This window comes from Heptranchias perlo, chromosome 2 (assembly GCF_035084215.1).
Source record: "Heptranchias perlo isolate sHepPer1 chromosome 2, sHepPer1.hap1, whole genome shotgun sequence".
NCBI lineage: Eukaryota > Metazoa > Chordata > Chondrichthyes > Hexanchiformes > Hexanchidae > Heptranchias > Heptranchias perlo.
The window spans coordinates 169,161,736-169,179,881 of record NC_090326.1 but is presented as its reverse complement, the minus strand read 5'-3'; the positions used below and the strand labels follow the sequence as shown (position 1 = coordinate 169,179,881).

Here is an 18,146-nt window from a genome sequence, read left to right as displayed (position 1 = left end):
ACAGCAACAACAGACAGTTTACACATTAACCAATTAAGCCCGCACAGCAACAACGGACTGTTTACACATTAACCAATCATATTAAAACAACTGTTATCACCTTAAGACAGTATGCCTTTGTTTCACGCAGTCTGGTTCTATAGTTTTATCAGTTCGTTGTGAAATGTCTTTTGTATTCCCAGACTGTAAGTCAGTTTTGGAATATACAAACTCAACACTTTTAACTGTTTTTCCCACAGTCACAGAATCCATTTTGTTTAGTAGTGTCCATTTTGTTCGTAGTCAAGTGTTATGTTTAAGCTTTAATTAGGGTTAGTCTAATCTACACAAAGCGCATTTCGGTGTGGTTTTAGGGTAATGACCACCGCCATGTACCCAATAGTCACTTCATCGTTGCCTTTAACCCAACAGCCCAAATTTTACGCTAACATTGGCCCTTCGTGATGTTTGAAAGAGCTGTCCAATTAGTCCCACTCCTCTGCTCTTTCCCCATAACCCTGCAAATTTTTGCCCTTCGAGTATTTATCCAATTCCCTTTTGAAAGTTATTATTGAATCTGCTTCCACCGCCCTTTCAGGCAGTGAATTCCAGATCATTACAATTCGCTGTGTTTTTAAAAAAAAAAGTTTCCTCATCTCCCCCATTGTTCTTTTCCCGATCACCTTAAATCTGTGTCTTCTGGTTATTGACCCTTCTGCCACTGAACACATCAAAACCTGAACACTTCTATCAAATCTCCTCTCAACCTTCTCTATTCAAAGGAGAGCAACCCCAGCTTCTCCAAACTCTCCACCCTGCTATCATTCTAGTAAATCTCTTCTGCACCCTCTCTAAGGCCTTGACATCCTTCCTAAAGTGCGGTGCCCAGAATTGAACACAATACTCCAGCTGAGGCCTAACCAGTGTTTTATAAAGGTTTAGTATAACTTCCTTGCTTTTGTGCCCTATGCCTCAATTAATAAAGCCCAGGATCCCGTATGCTTTTTTAACAGCCTTCTCAACTTGTCCTGCCACCTTCAAAGTTTAGTCTATGTGCACCCCCAGGTCTCTCTGTTCCTGCACCCCCATTAAATTGTACCATTTAGTTTATATTGCCTCTCCTTATTCTTCCTACCAAAATGTATCACTTCACATTTCTCTGCGTTAAATTTCCTCTGCCACGTATCTGCCCATTTCACCAGTCTGTGTCCCCCTGAAGTCTGTTACTATCCTCCTCACTGTTCACCAAATCTTATATTGATCTCTAGATTTGCAAGTGGAAAAATTTTTTCTACGTCTACCCTATCAAACGCTTTCATAATCTTAAAGACCTCTATCAGGTCACCCCTCAGCCTTCTCTTTTCTAGAGAAAAGAGCCCCAGCCTGTTCAGCCTTTCCTGATAGGTAGAACCTCTCAGTTCTGGGATCATCCTTGTGAATCTTTTTTTGCCCCTTCTCCAACGCCTCTGTCCTTTTTATAGTATGGAGGAGGATGGTGTGGTTAACCGTGTCAAAGGCTGCAGACAGGTCAAGCAGGATGAGGGGGGATAGTTTACCATCGTCACAGTCACATAGGATGTCATTTGTGACTTTGATAAATGCTGTGGTGAAGGCAGAAACCAGATTGGAGGGGTTCACACATGGAGTTGCAGGAAAGATGGACATGAGGTGTGTGAAAGGTCTAGTCATGTTGACAACTTCTGAAGTGTAATTTTTATTATTTTTAATAATCCCTACCAGCTGCCAAATTAATAATTCCCCCCCCCCCCGTTTCTCCCTTTTCCCGGGGTCTCATCCAAGTGACCTTGGGCACTGAGTGCTGATGTGGGTAGTGCAGCCATGGCCGACTCTGTCCTCCCCTCATGTTCCCAGCGATAACTGGATAGTGAGCAGGAGCAAACGCTCTGGTTGGTTTATCCTCCTTCCCTAACCCCAGGGTAAAGACACTTCCAACAGCCCCAGTTGCTGGAGGTCCCCGAACAACACAGACCAGCGATCAATCCTGGTACCTCCACAATCTGAGCGGTTTAATACAGCACCGGCAGTGTATGTACCAAATTCATTCCTTCATGAAAGGTCCCACAGTCTGCGTTCGTTATCAGGCCAGGGCACCGCTTGATGCGTTTTTCATAAGATTCATCCCTTTTTGTATCTTATACACGTACAACACCTCACTTGTTGTAAAAACTTTTGTTTAGCTTCTAATAGCTGTGGCTCAGCGGGTCGCACTCTCACCTCTGAGTCAGTAGGTCGTGGGTTCAAGTCACACTCCAGAGACTTGAGCACGTAATCCAGTGCCAGTACGGGGGAGTGCCGCACGGTCGGTGGTGCCGTCTTTCGGCTGAGACATTAAACCGAGGTCACGTCTGCCCCCTCAGGTGGACGTAAAAGATCCCAGGGCCGCTATTTTGAAGACGAGCAGGGGAGTTCTTTCCGGTGTCCTGGCCAATATTTATCCCTCAATCAACATCACTGAAAAACAGATTATCTGGCCATTATCATATTGCTGTTTGTGGGACCTTGTGTGCAGATTGGCTTTTTTTAATTCATTCATGGGATGTGGGCGGCGCTGGCAAGGCCAGCTTTTAATGCCCGTCCCTAATTGACCTTGAGAAGGTGGTGGTGAGCCGCCTTCTTGAACCGCTGCAGTCCGTGTGGTGAAGGTTCTCCCACAGTGCTGTTAGGAAGGGAGTTCCAGGATTTTGACCCAGCGATGATGAAGGAACGGCGATATATTTCCAAGTCGGGATGGTGTGTGACTTGGAGGGGAACGTGCAGGTGGTGGTGTTCCCATGTACCTGCTGCTCTTGTCCTTCTAGGTGGTAGAGGTCGCGGGTTTGGGGGATGCTGTCGAAGAAGCCTTGGCGAGTTGCTGCAGTGCATCCTGTGGATGGTACACACTGCAGCCACTGCGCGCCGGTGGTGAAGGGAGTGAATGTTTAGGGTGGTGGATGGGGTGCCAATCAAGCGGGCTGCTTTGTCCTGGATGGTGTCGAGCTTCTCGAGTGTTGTTGGAGCTGCACTCATCCAGGCAAGTGGAGAGTATTCCATCACGCTCCTGACTTGTGCTGCGTTTCCTACATTACAACAGTGACTACATTTCGAAAAGTACTTCATTGGCTTTAAAGCGCTTTGGGACGTCCTGGGGTGGCGTAAGGGAACTGTGATATCCAGCTGGGCGGTAAAGACATGCTGACTGCGTTAAGTGCTCAGGCAATGGCAGAGCTGCACTCTGTGGGCATGTCCACGGGGTTCCGCCATTATCTTCCCCTCTTTTGCTGCTCCGGTCTGAGTTCAGTGTTGTTGCTTCTGCTGCCTTCCCAGGAGGCCTGAATCTGCTGCATCAGTCGTTGGGTTGAGCTCAATACTTTCCATGCGATGCGTTTTTTCCAACTGAAATACAATGAGCTCGACTCGCCACGTTTTATTTTGGCCAAAGGTTTATATTCTTGGCTTCCCCCATCTGTCCTGACCTCAAACGGAACTTCCCCATCTGCTCCGTCGCTAAAGCCACTGCCAAGAAGCTTGCTGTTTTTGTCCTTTTCCAGTCAATAACTCAATTTTCTATCGAGCCTAAGTCCATCCAAGACTCGAAGAACGTCTCCCTATCCGGGGAAGCTCGTCTAATGCCTCGAGCTTCAAGTGGGAGGTATCTGAACACGCTCGTACACAGAAGTCACAACGTGGACACAGGCCGTTTGGCCCATCCGTTCCATGTCGGTGTTTACACTCCACGCGAGCAGATAGTCCAAATCACATGTACCCCACCCCGTTCCCCAATATTCCTTCATCCCTTTTTCCTTCAGCCCCCTCTCCAATCTAATATCGAATGTTGGTATAGTTTTTGCCTGAGCCACGAGCCCTGGAAGTGAACTCCACGGCCTCACAACTCTCTGGGTGAAGAAGTTTCTCCTGCCCTCTGTTCTAAACCTCTCAAATTTAATCTTGTGTCTATGGTCCCCTCGTTCTTAACCTCTCAACTACTGGGAACAGCCTGCTTCTATCGACCCTGTCCCGTCCTGTTACAGTTTTAAACACTCCTCCCACTATCTGTCTTGTGCAAATGGAAAAAAAAAACATTTTTCCAAGACTTTGTATTTCTATTTCCTCATACCAGGCAGTGAATCTGTGTTGCACCCTCTAAACTCTCAATATCCTTCTTGTGGTGTGGAGCCCAATACTGCGCACAGTGCTCCAACTGAGGTAGAAAACCTTAGTAATACAAGCTCATCATTACCTCTTGGCTTTTGTTGTACGTTCCAGGGGGTGGTCACCCTGCAGCCACAGAGAGCTCAGGATAGCAAGTGGGTGGCCATCCGAGAGGGTGCGGAGAGGCAGGCAGTGCAGGAATCTTCTGGGTGTGTGGCTACTCTCAAACCGGCATCGGCATCGAATACCAGTGAGGGTGACGACACCCCGAAGGAGTGCAGTCCTGAGCACAGCACCATGGGGCAAAGGACTGCACAGGGGGACTCAGTGAAGTGTGGAAATGCAGTAGTCACAGGGGATCCGATAGTGAGGGGGACAGACAGGTGTTTCTGTGACCGTCGGCATGAGTCCCGCATGGTGTGTTGCCTCCCTGGTGCCAGGGTAAAGGACATCACGGAGAGGGTGCAGAACATTTTCCGGGGGGAGGGGGAACAGCCGAAGTCGTGGTCCACGTGGGAGCCAACGACGTAGGAAAGGAAAGGGATGAGGTCCTGCAGTTAGAGTTTCAGGTGCTAGGGAGGACCTCAAAGGTAGCAATGTCCAGATTACTCCCAGTGCCACGCGCTAGTGAGTACAGAAATAGGAAGATAAGGCAGGTTAATGCGTGGCTGGAGACAGGGTGCAAGAGGGAGGGCTTCAGATTCTTGGGGCATTGAGACCAGTTCTGGGGCAGGAGGGACCTGTTCAAGACGGACGGGTCGCAGCTCAACGGAGCTGGGACCAATGTCCTCACGGGGAGGTTCACCAGTGCTGAGGTTCGGGGTTTAACTAATTTGGCAGAGGGATGGTCACCAGGAAGTAGCATTAGAAAGGAGAAACAAGATGCACAAAGGATTGGGAGAGACAGATAGCACTAGAGTAAGAAATAGTACAGAGTACTGCAAGAGCTGGACAACATCCAGGCTTGGGCTGATAAGTGGCAAGTAACATTCGCGCCAGACAAGTGCCAGGCAATGACCATCTCCAACAAGAGAGAGTCTAACCACCTCCCCTTGACATTCAACGGCATTACCATCGCCGAATCCCCCACCATCAACATCCTGGGGGTCACCATTGACCAGAAACTTAACTGGACCAGCCACATAAATACAAGAGCAGGTCAGAGGCTGGGTATTCTGCGGCGAGTGACTCACCTCCTGACTCCCCAAAGCCTTTCCATCATCCACAGGGCACAAGTCAGGAGTGTGATGGAATTCTCTCCATTTGCCTGGATGAGTGCAGCTCCAGCATCATGTGGTGGTGAGCTGCCTTCTTGAACCGCTGCAGTCCTTGTGCAGTCTCTATAGCCACCTCTTTCAAAACCCTGGGATGCAGATCATCAGGTCCTTGGGATTTATCGACTTTCAGTCCCATTAATTTCTCTAGTACTATTTTTTTTACTAATACTAATTTCTTTCACTTCCTCATTCTCACCGGACCCTTGGTTCTCTAGTATTTCCAGGAGGGTTTTTGTGTCTTCTTCTGTGAAGGCAGACACAATGTATTTGTTTTATTTCTCTGCCATTTCCTTATTCCCCATTGTAAATTCTCCCGTCTCTGTAAGGGACCCACATTTGCCTTTGCCAGTCTTTTCCTTTTTACATACCTATAGAAGCTTTTACAGTCCATTTTTATGTTTCTCGCTAGTTTACTCTCATATTCTATTTTCCCTTTCTTTATCAATTTCTTGGTCTTCCTTTGCTGAATTCTAAAATGCTCCCAATCCTCAGGCTTGCTGCTTTTTCTGGCAACTTTATCTGCCTCTTCCTTTTATTTAATACTATCTTTAATTTCTCTTGTTAGCCGCGGTTGGACCACTTTTCCTGTTGGGTTTTTGTGCCTTAAAGGAATATATATTTGTTGCAAATTGTGTATTAATTCTTTAAATGCTGGCCATTGCCTGTCTACCATCATACCTTTTAATATAGTTCCCCAATCAACCACAGCCAACTTGCACCTCATACCTTCGTAGTTTCAACCATAAGAGATAGGAGCAGGAGTAGGCCATTCGGCCCCTCGAGCCTGCTCCGCCATTTAATGAGATCTTGGCTGATCTGATTTTCACCTCAACTCCACTTTCCCGCCCTTTCCCCATATCCTTTGACTCCCTCGCTGATCAAAAATTTGTCTAACTCAGCCTTGAATGTACTCAATGACTCAGCCTCCACAGCTTTTTGGGGTAAAGAATTCCAAAGATTCACGACCCTCTGGGAGAAGAAATTCCTCCTCATTTCCGTCTTAAATGGGTGACCCCTTATTCTGAGACTATGCCCCCTAGTTTTAGATTCCCCCATGAGGGGTAACATCCTCTCAGCATCCACCCTATCGAGTCCCCTCAGAATCTTATCTGTTTCAATAAGATCTCCTCTCGTTCTTCTAAACTCCAATGAGTATAGACCCATCCTGTTCAATCTTTCCTCATAAGACAACCCTTCAATACCCGGAATCAACCTAGTGAACCTTCTCTGAACTGCCTCCCAGTGCAAGTATATCCTCCATTAAATAAGGGCACCAGAACTGTACGCAGTACTCCAGGTGTGGTCTCACCAGCATCCTGTACAGTTGTAGCATGACTTCCCTGCTTTTATACTCCATCCCCCTAGAAATAAAGGCCAATATTCCGTTTGCCTTCCGGATTACCTGCTGCACCTGTATGTTGACTTTTTGTGTTTCATGTACGAGGACACCCAGATCCCTCTACCGCACATTTTGTAATATTTCTCCATTCAAATAATATTTTGCTTTTTTATTTTTCCTCCCAAAGTGGATGACTTCACATTTTCCCACATTATATTCCATCTGCCAAATTTTTGCCCATTCGCTTAACCTGTCAATATCCCTTTGCAGACACTTTGTGTCCTCATCGCAACTTGCTTTTCCACCTATCTTTGTATCATCAGCAAATTTGGCCACAAGACACTCTGTTCCTTCATCCAAGTCATTGATATATATTGTAAATAGTTGAGGCCCCAGTACTGAGCCCTGCGGTACCCCACTAGTTACAGATTGCCATTTTGAAAATGACCCTTTTATCCCGACTCTTTGTTTTCTGTTAGTTAGCCAATCCTCTATCCATGCCAGTAAATTACCCCCAACACCATGAGCTCTTATCTTGTGCAGTAGTCTTTTATGTGGCACCTTATCAAATGTCATTTGGAAATCCAAATGTACTGCATCCATTGGTTCCCCTTTATCCACCCTGCCCGTTACTTCCTCAAAGAACTCTAATAAATTTGTCAGACATGATTTCCCCTTCATAAAACCATGTTGACTCTCCTTGATTGTATTATGAGTCTCCAAATGTCCTGCTACTACTTCCATAATAATGGATTCTAGCGTTTTCCCAATGACAGATGTTAGGCTAACTGGTCTATAGTTACCTGCTTTCTGTCTCACTCCCTTCTTGAATAGGGATGTTACGTTTGCGGTTTTCCAATCCGCTGGGACCTTTCCAGAATCTAGTGAGTTCGGGAAGATTACAACCAATGCATTCACTATCTCTGTAGCCACTTCCTTTAAAACCCTCGGATGCAAGCCATCAGGTCCAGGGGACTTGTCAGCCTTTAGACCCATTAGTTTACCTAGTACTTTTTCTCTAGTGATAGTGATTGTTTTTAGTTCCTCCCTCCCCTTTGCCCCTTGATTTTCTACTATTATTGGTATTTTATTAAGTGTCTTCTACTGTGAAGACAGATACAAAAATATCTGTTCAATTCCTCTGCCATTTCCTTGTTTTCCATTGTTATTTCCCCAGTCTCATCCTCCAAGGGACCAATGTTTACTTTAGCTACCCTCTTCCTTTTTATATACTTGTAGAAGCTCTTACTGTCAGTTTTTATATCTCTTGCTAATTTACTCTCATAACTTATTTTCTCCCTCTTTATTATTCTTTTAGTCATCCTTTGCTGGTTTTTAAAGTTCTCCCAATCTTCGGGCTTACCAGTAATCTTTGCCATGTTGTATGCTTTTTCTTTTAACCTGATACCATCCTTGACTTCCTTAGTTAGCCATGGTTGGTTCACCCTTTTTGTGGAGTCTTTCCTCCTCACAGGGATATATTTTTGTTGCAAGTCATAAAATATCTTTTTAAATGTTTGCCACTGCTTATCCACCGTCATACCATCTAATCTGTTTACCCAGTCCACTTTAGCCAATTCCGCCCTCATTCCTTTATAATTGCCCTTATTTAAGTTTAATACAGTAGTTTCAGACCCAAGATCCTCGCTCTCAAACTGGATGTGAAATTCTATCTTTTTATGATCACTGCTTCCCAAGGGATCCTTTACTTTGAGATCATTAATTAATCCTGTTTCGTTACCCATTACCAGATCCAAAATGGCCTGTTCCCTGGTTGGTTCCCCGACGTATTGGTCTAAGAAACAGTCCCTAATACACTCTATGAACTCCTCCCCAGGGCTATTTTTGCCAATTTGATTTGTGCAATCTATGTGAAAGTTGTAAGGAATCTTACAACACCAGGTTATAGTCCAACAGTTTTATTTGAAAATCACAAGCTTTCGGAGCTTTCGTCCTTCGTCAGGTGCGAATCGCCAGACAGGAGGGTTCCCTCCCAGTCGGGGAACACTTCAGCAGTCGAGGACACTCAGCCTCTGATCTTCAGGTAAGCGTTCTCCAAGACGGCCTTCGAGACACACGACAACGCAAAATCGTCGAGCAGAAATTGATAGCCAAGTTCCGCACCCATGAGGACGGCCTCAACCGGCATCTTGGGTTCATGTCACGCTACACGTAACCCCACCAGGGTTGGAAAAATAAGTTATCTGTTTTTAATACAACTGGCCATTCTTTGTCTCTCTCTCTCTCTCTCTGTCTTTGTAATCTGACCGCTTGCGTATTCAGTAGTCTTAGGTGTAATGCTCCCCTGTCTGAACGCCATCCATGCAGAGGTATGATAACAGGCAGTTGGAAAGATTATCTGTAATCACCAGGCATTGTTCTGTGACTATATATGCGGTGCTTTGATGGAAACCTTCACACACCTGACGAAGGACGAAAGCTCTGAAAGCTTGTGATTTTCAAATAAAACTGTTGGACTATAACCTGGTGTTGTAAGATTCCTTACATTTGTCCACCCCAGTCCATCACCGGCATCTCCACGTTATGTGAAAGTTGAAATTGCATTACCTTTTTTACAAGCCCCCCCTTATTTCCTGATTAATATTTTGCCCTACAGTGTAGCTACTGTTAGGGGGCCTATATACTACTCCCACCGGTGATTTCTTTCCCTTGCTATTTCTTACCTCCACCCAAATTGATTCGACATCTTGATCTTCTGAGCCCAGATCCTTTCTCACTATTGTACTGATCTCATCCTTTATTAACAGCCCTACCCCACCTCCTTTTCCTTTTTGCCTGTCCTTCCTAAATGTCGAATATCCTTGACTATTCAGTTCCCAGCCTTGGTCACCCTGCAGCCACGTCTCCGTAATGGCAATTAGATCATATCCCTTTACTGCTATTTGTGCCGTCAATTCATCTACCTTTGCGATTGCAAATTGCGAATAAAGTAAATAAAGAGAAACTGTTCCCATTGGCGGAAGGGTCGAGAACCAGAGGACACAGATTTAAGGTGATTGGCAGAAGAACCAAAGGTGACATGAGGAAAAACTTTTTTACGCAGCGAGTGGTTATGATCTGGAATGCACTGCCTGAAAGGGTGGTGGAAGCAGATTCAATCATGGCTTTTAAAAAGGAATTGGATAAATACTTGAAGGGAAAAAATTTGCAGGGCTGCGGGGAAAGAGAGGGGAATGGGACTAACTGGATTGCTCTTACAAAGAGCCAGCACAGGCTTGATGGGCCGAATGGCCTCCTTCTGTGCTGTAACAACCATTTTATGATTCTATATTCTATACCTCGTGAAAAAACTTAGAGTTCCATTAGCTTTTTTTTACGGCCTCATCAACCTGAGGTGCTGCCTTCAATATGCATTGGACCTGTTTCCCCCAAATCCCCCTGCTCTCCCCCATCGCTGAGCCTATCTCCATTCACAGTATAAACCTTGCTTTCATTTTTACTTCATCTCATACTTAATGACACTGAATTCCATCTGCCCCTTTTTAGCCCATTCTCCCATCTTATCAATTCCCTTTGTAGCCTCCCTTGGTCTTTTTAGAAAAATTAGCTAACCTATTTTAGTATCATCTGCAAATTTTGATACCACTCCCTCTAGCCCTTTATCCAAATCATTGATGTACACAGTGGCCCAGAACTGATCCTTTAGGGCACCCACTTCCAACCACTCTGAAAAACTTTCCACACTTTTTCTCCCTTTTAACGAATTTATAATCCAGTTTTCTTTCCTCCTCCTAATTCCATAACCCTTAATCTTCTCTACTTATCTCCCATGTGGTACCCAGTCAAAGGTTTTCCTATAGTCCATGTACACTCCTTCCACTGCATTTCCCCCATCTGCCAGGCCTGTTGCCTTCTCTCAGTATTCTATAGGGATTGTCAAGCATGATTGCCCCTCTTGAAATCTGTGTTTACTACTACTTCCTGTTAATCTAGATATGTGGTAATTTAATTCTTAATTCAAGACTCTTAAAATTTTACTGGTTAGATGTTAAGCTAACTGGCCTATAATTACCCGGTTTTGCACTGTCTCCCTGTTTAAAAATGGGTCCTACATTGGCCACTGTCCAGTCCTCTGGCACACATCCTCTCTCAATAGACCCTGAAATATCATTACTTGGGCTGTGAATATTTCCTCCCTCAGGGTCCTGGGAATATAGCATCAGGCTTTTAGTCTTTCCTTAATTTCACTGCAAATTGGGGTGCAATGGTGTAGTTGTTATGTTACTGGACGAGTAACCCAGAGGCCTGGACAAGTAACCCAGAGGACCTGAGCTCAAATCTCACTGTGGGCAGTTTGATAATTTGAATTCAGTTTCTAAACAATCTGGAAATAAAAAGCCGGTCTCAGTAAAAGTGGCCATGAAGCTGTCGGATAGCCTTAAAAACCCAACTGGTTCACTAATGTCCCTTTAGGGAAGGAAACCTGCCGTCCTTACCCAGTCCGGGCCTATATGTGACTCCAGTCCCACACCAACGTGGTTGACTCTGAAGTGGCCCAGCAAGTCGCTCCATTGTATATAAAAAAAACACTACACATATAGAATTACATAAAATTAACAGCACAGAAACAGGCCATTCGGCCCCACTGGTCCATGCTGGTATTTATGCTCCATATGAGCCTCCTCCCTCCCTACTTCATCTCACCCGATCACCATATCCTTCTATTCCTTTCTCCCTCATGTGTTTATCGAGCTTCCCCTTAAATCTATCGACACTATTCACCTCAACTACTCCTTGTGGGAGCGAGTTCCACATTCTCACCACTCTCTGGGTAAAGAAGTTTCTCCTGAATTCCCGATTGGATTTATTAGTGACTATCTTTTATTAAAGGCCCCTAGTTCTGGTCTCCCCTGCAAGTGGAAACATCTTCTCTACGGCTATTCTATTAAACCCTTTATTATTTTAAAGGCCTCTATCAGGTCACCCCTCAGCCTTCTCTTTTCTAGAGAAAAGAGCCCCAGCCTGTTCAGCCTTTCCTGATAGGTAGAACCTCTCAGTTCTGGTGTCTTCCTAGTAAATCTTTTTTTTTGCACCTTTCACACATTGGAGAAGGAGAAGGCCCACCTCTATTCCTCCTCCCTTACTGTCTCTACTCCACCATTAGACACCATCCAAGATAAAGCAGCCCGCTTGATTGGCACCCCATCCACCACCCTAAACATTCACTCCCTTCACCACCGGCGCACTGTGGCTGCAGTGTGTACCGTCCACAGGATGCACTGCAGCACCTCCCAAACCCGCGACCTCTACCACCTAGAAGGACAAGGGCAGCAGGCGCATGGGAACAACACCACCTGCACGTTCCCCTCCAAGTCACACACCATCCCGACTTGGAAATATATCGCCATTCCTTCATCGTCGCTGGGTCAAAATCCTGGAACTCCCTTCCTAACAGCACTGTGGGAGAACCTTCACCACACGGACTGCAGCGGTTCAAGAAGGCGGCTCACCACCACCTTCTCAAGGGCAATTAGAGATGGGCAATAAATGCCGGCCTCGCCAGCGACGCCCACATCCCATGAACGAATAAAAAAAAACTCCCCCCCCCCCCCCCCCCCCCACCTCATCCATCCTCCCTCCCTCCATCCCTACCTCGTTGGGAGAAGAGCTGAGATTGGCTGCGGAGATGGGAGCTGCAGCCAGTGTGATGAATTGGTGATCTCGGTCAGGTCGCTGACAGTGACCCTCTGTTTTGTTTGTTTGTTTCAGGAGCTGGAGAACGAGCGTCTCCAGAATTACCAGCACCTCCTCCAGCTGGACGATCGGGAGCTGGTGCCCAACCGAGAGGCCATCGAGTGTCGGATCTGCCTGTCCGATGTGAAGCCAGAGGACGGGGTGGTGCTCCGAGACTGTCTGCACTCCTTCTGCAAGTGAGAGGCAATGCAAATAATCCCTGGGTTTTTTTTTTTTCTTTTGATCTCTGATGATATCCAGTAGAATTCACTCTGATAACAATGTTCTGCTCCTCCACCAATGAATATTTAAAAATTCACTCTCGGGGTGTGGGCGTTGCTGGCGAGGCCGGTTTTTATTGCCCGCCCCCAAGTTGCCCTGAGAAGGCGGTGGTGAGCCGCCTTCATGAACCGTTGGTAGCGTTTTGATACATCTGAGAGGCTTGCTCGGCCGATTCAGAGGGCAGTTGATGTGGGACTGGAGTCACCTATAGGCCCAGACCGGGTAAGGACGGCAGGTTTCCTTCTCCAAAAGGACATCAGTGAACCAGTTGGGTTTTTACGACAATCCGACAGCTTCACGGTCACTTTTACTGACACCGGCTTTTTACTTCCAGATTGTTTAAACTGAATTCAAATTCTCAAACTGCCCAGGATGGGATTTGAACTCACGTTCTACTGGATTACTAGTCCAGTAATGTAATCACTACACTGCACACATTGGTCAAAAAAGTAAAGGCCCATGGGAACCAAGTGAGTGGAGCAAATTGGATCCAAAATTGGCTCAGTGGCAGGAAGCAAAGGGTAATGGTCGACGGGTGTTTTTGTGACTGGAAGGCTGTTTCCAGTGGGGTGCCGCAGGGCTCGGTACGAGGTCCCTTGCTTTTAGTGGTATATATTAACGATTTGGACTTAAATGTAGGGGGCATGATTAAGAAATTTGCGGATGACACAAAGATAGGCCGTGTGGTTGACGGTGAGGAGGAAAGCTGTAGACTGCAGGAAGATATCAATGGACTGGTCAGATGGGCAGAAAAGTGGCAAATGGAATTCAATCCAGAGAAGTGTGAGGTAATGCATTTGGGGAGAGCAAACAAGGCAAAGGAATAAACAATAAATGGGAGGATACTGAGAGGTGTAGAGGAAGTGAGGGACCTTGGAGTGCATGTCCACAGATCCCTGAAGGTAGCAGGACAGGGAGATAAGGTGGTTAAGAAGGCAAATGGAATACTTTCCTTTATTAGTCGAGGCATAGAATATAAGAGCAGGGAGGTGATGCTGGAACTGTTTAAAACACTAGTTAGGCCACAGCTTGAGTACTGTGTACAGTTCTGGTCACCACAATACAGGAAAGATGTGATTGCACTAGAGAGGGTGCAGAGGAGATTTACGAGGATGTTGCCAGGACTGGAGAATTTTAGCTATGAGGAAAGATTGGATAGGCTGGGGTTGTTTTCTTTGGAACAGAGGAGGCTGAGGGGAGATTTAATTGAGATGCACAAAATTATGAGGGGCCTAGATAGAGTGGATAGGAAGGACCTATTTCCCTTAGCAGGGAGGTCAATAACCAGGGGGCATAGATTTAAAGTGATTGGTTGAAGGATTAGAGGGGAGCTGAGGAGAAATGTTTTCCCCCAGAGGGTGGTGGGGGTCTGGAACTCACTGCCTGAGAGGGTGGGAGAGGCAGAAACCCTCAACTCATTTAAAAAGTACCTGGATGTGCACCTGAAGAGCCGTGACCTGCAGGGCTACGGACCAAGTGCGGGAAAGTGGGATTAGGCTGGGTGGCTCATTTCTCAGCCGGCACAGACACGATGGGCCGAATGGCCTCCTTTTGTGCCGTAAATTTTCGATGATTCTATGACACCACCGTGCCAGGTAAAGGCACCGCCTGGAGTGGTACTGGGCTACACCGGGTAAAGGCACCGCCTGGAGTGGTACTGGGCTACACCGGGTAAAGGCACCGCCCGGAGTGGTACTGGGCTACACCGGGTAAAGGCACCGCCCGTTGTGGTACTGAGCTACACCGGGTAAAGGCACCGCCCGGAGTGGTACTGGGCTATACCGGGTAAAGGCACCGCCCGGAGTGGTACTGAGCTACACCGGGTAAAGGCACCGCCCGGAGTGGTACTGGGCTATACCGGGTAAAGGCACCGCCCGGAGTGGTACTGGGCTACACCGGGTAAAGGCACCGCCCGGAGTGGTACTGGGCTACACCGGGTAAAGGCACCGCCCGGAGTGGTACTGGGCTACACCGGGTAAAGGCACCGCCCGGAGTGGTACTGGGCTACACCGGGTAAAGGCACCGCCCGGAGTGGTACTGGGCTATACCGGGTAAAGGCACCGCCCGGAGTGGTACTGGGCTATACCGGGTAAAGGCACCGCCCGGAGTGGTACTGGGCTATACCGGGTAAAGGCACCGCCCGGAGTGGTACTGGGCTATACCGGGTAAAGGCACCGCCCGGAGTGGTACTGAGCTATACCGGGTAAAGGCACCGCCCGGAGTGGTACTGAGCTATACCGGGTAAAGGCACCGCCCGGAGTGGTACTGGGCTATACCGGGTAAAGGCACCGCCCGGAGTGGTACTGGGCTATACCGGGTAAAGGCACCGCCCGGAGTGGTACTGGGCTATACCGGGTAAAGGCACCGCCCGGAGTGGTACTGGGCTATACCGGGTAAAGGCACCGCCCGGAGTGGTACTGGGCTATACCGGGTAAAGGCACCGCCCGGAGTGGTACTGGGCTACACCGGGTAAAGGCACCGCCTGGAGTGGTACTGGGCTATACCGGGTAAAGGCACCGCCCGGAGTGGTACTGGGCTACACCGGGTAAAGGCACCGCCCGGAGTGGTACTGGGCTATACCGGGTAAAGGCACCGCCCGGAGTGGTACTGGGCTACACCGGGTAAAGGCACCGCCCGGAGTGGTACTGGGCTACACCAGGTAAAGGCACCGCCCGGAGTGGTACTGGGCTACACCGGGTAAAGGCACTGCCCGGAGTGGTACTGGGCTACACCGGGTAAAGGCACCGCCCGGAGTGGTACTGGGCTATACCGGGTAAAGGCACCGCCCGGAGTGGTACTGGGCTATACCGGGTAAAGGCACCGCCCGGAGTGGTACTGGGCTATACCGGGTAAAGGCACCGCCCGGAGTGGTACTGGGCTATACCGGGTAAAGGCACCGCCCGGAGTGGTACTGGGCTATACCGGGTAAAGGCACCGCCCGGAGTGGTACTGGGCTACACCGGGTAAAGGCACCGCCCGGAGTGGTACTGGGCTATACCGGGTAAAGGCACCGCCCGGAGTGGTACTGGGCTATACCGGGTAAAGGCACCGCCCGGAGTGGTACTGGGCTATACCGGGTAAAGGCACCGCCCGGAGTGGTACTGGGCTATACCGGGTAAAGGCACCGCCCGGAGTGGTACTGGGCTACACCGGGTAAAGGCACCGCCCGGAGTGGTACTGGGCTATACCGGGTAAAGGCACCGCCCGGAGTGGTACTGGGCTACACCGGGTAAAGGCACCGCCCGGAGTGGTACTGGGCTATACCGGGTAAAGGCACCACCCGGAGTGGTACTGGGCTATACCGGGTAAAGGCACCGCCCGGAGTGGTACTGGGCTATACCGGGTAAAGGCACCGCCCGGAGTGGTACTGGGCTACACCGGGTAAAGGCACCGCCCGGAGTGGTACTGGGCTACACCGGGTAAAGGCACCGCCCGGAGTGGTACTGGGCTACACCGGGTAAAGGCACCGCCTGGAGTGGTACTGGGCTATACCGGGTAAAGGCACCGCCCGGAGTGGTACTGGGCTACACCGCGGTGGTAAAGGCACCGCCCGGAGTGGTACTGGGCTACACCGGGTAAAGGCACCGCCCGGAGTGGTACTGGGCTACACCGGGTAAAGGCACCGCCCGGAGTGGTACTGGGCTACACCAGGTAAAGGCACCGCCCGGAGTGGTACTGGGCTACACCGGGTAAAGGCACCGCCTGGAGTGGTACTGGGCTATACCGGGTAAAGGCACCGCCCGGAGTGGTACTGGGCTACACCGGGTAAAGGCACCGCCTGGAGTGGTACTGGGCTACACCGGGTAAAGGCACCGCCTGGAGTGGTACTGGGCTACACCGGGTAAAGGCACCGCCTGGAGTGGTACTGGGCTACACCGGGTAAAGGCACCGCCTGGAGTGGTACTGGGCTATACCGGGTAAAGGCACCGCCTGGAGTGGTACTGGGCTATACCGGGTAAAGGCACCGCCTGGAGTGGTACTGGGCTATACCGGGTAAAGGCACCGCCCGGAGTGGTACTGGGCTACACCGGGTAAAGGCACCGCCCGGAGTGGTACTGGGCTATACCGGGTAAAGGCACCGCCTGGAGTGGTACTGGGCTATACCGGGTAAAGGCACCGCCCGGAGTGGTACTGGGCTACACCGGGTAAAGGCACCGCCCGGAGTGGTCCTGGGCTATACGACAGGTCTGGGGTTCAAACCCCATTCTGTACTAAGTTATCTGTTCTCAACTGTGGTTGCAATTCGGAGGGGTGGGGGCTCCGATTTGCATCTTGAACCCCTGGGTTAGGGGGCAGAAACCCCTTCTCCTGATCCCTTCCCAGCATGTATGTCGGGGCAGGTGGTGATCGGTTCGGGCTCGTCTGTGAAGCTCAAACTGATGGTCAAATAGCCAGTTGACTCACCGTCTGGGCTCACGTGAAGAATGGTCACTTGGTTAAGACACCAGCGAGCTCCCAGCACCTGTGGGACCGTACTCCAGCGAGGATTCTGGATATTTATATCGCGCCTTTTACAACGGGACGTCCCATCGTGCTTTCCAGCCAATGAAGCACTTTTTGAAGTGCAATCAGTGTTGTAACGTCGGGAACCTGGCAGCCAATTTGCGCACAGCAAGATCCCACAATCAGCAATAACCAGATAACGAGCTGTAGTGACATTGGCTCGAGAGACCTGGGGGTGTACGCACACAAATCTTTGAAAGGTGGCAGGACAAGTTGAGAAGGCTGTTAAAAAAGCACAAGGGATCCTGGGTTTTATTAATAGAGGCATAGAATACAAAAGCAAGGACGTTATGCTAAACCTTTCTAAAACACTGGTGAGGTCTCAGCTGGAATATTGTGTTCAATTCTGGGCACCACACTTTAGGAAGGATGTCAAGGCCTTAGAGAGGGTGCAGAGGAGATTTACCAGAATGGTCCCAGGGATGAGGGACTTCAGTTATGTGGAGAGACTGGAGAAGCTGGGGTTGTTCTCCTTAGAACAGAGAAGGTTAAGGGGAGATTTAATAGAGGTGTTCAAAATCATGAAGGGTTTTGATAGAACAAATAAGGAGAAACTGTTTCCAGTGGGAGAAGGGTCGGTAACCAGAGGACACAGATTTAAGGTGATCGGCAAAAGAGCCAGAGGGGAGATGAGGAAACATTGATGAGGATGAGGACAGTGCAGCGCTCCCCCAGTACTGACCCTCCAACAGTGCAACGCTCCCTCAGTGCTGACCCTCCGACAGTGCAGTACTCCCCCAGTACTGACCCTCCAACAGTGCAACGCTCCCTCAGTGCTGACCCTCCGACAGTGCAGCGCTCCCTCAGTACTGACCCTCCGACAGTGCAGCGCTCCCTCAGTACTGACCCTCCGACAGTGCAGCACTCCCTCAGTACTGACCCTCCGACAGTGCAACGCTCCCTCAGTACTGACCCTCCGACAG

The 18,146-nt window shown here is 49.0% G+C and overlaps 1 protein-coding gene across 2 annotated transcripts in view; it reads left to right on the top strand.

Moving 5' to 3' along the window:
- Positions 1-18,146, top strand: part of LOC137299985 (ranBP-type and C3HC4-type zinc finger-containing protein 1-like) — an 85,707-nt gene that overhangs the window by 49,744 nt on the left and 17,817 nt on the right. For both annotated transcript variants that reach the window (XM_067969045.1, XM_067969040.1), the window contains exon 9: positions 12,475-12,635. In XM_067969045.1, the coding sequence (XP_067825146.1) occupies positions 12,475-12,635 (161 nt within the window). The remainder of the gene's footprint in view (positions 1-12,474; positions 12,636-18,146) is intronic.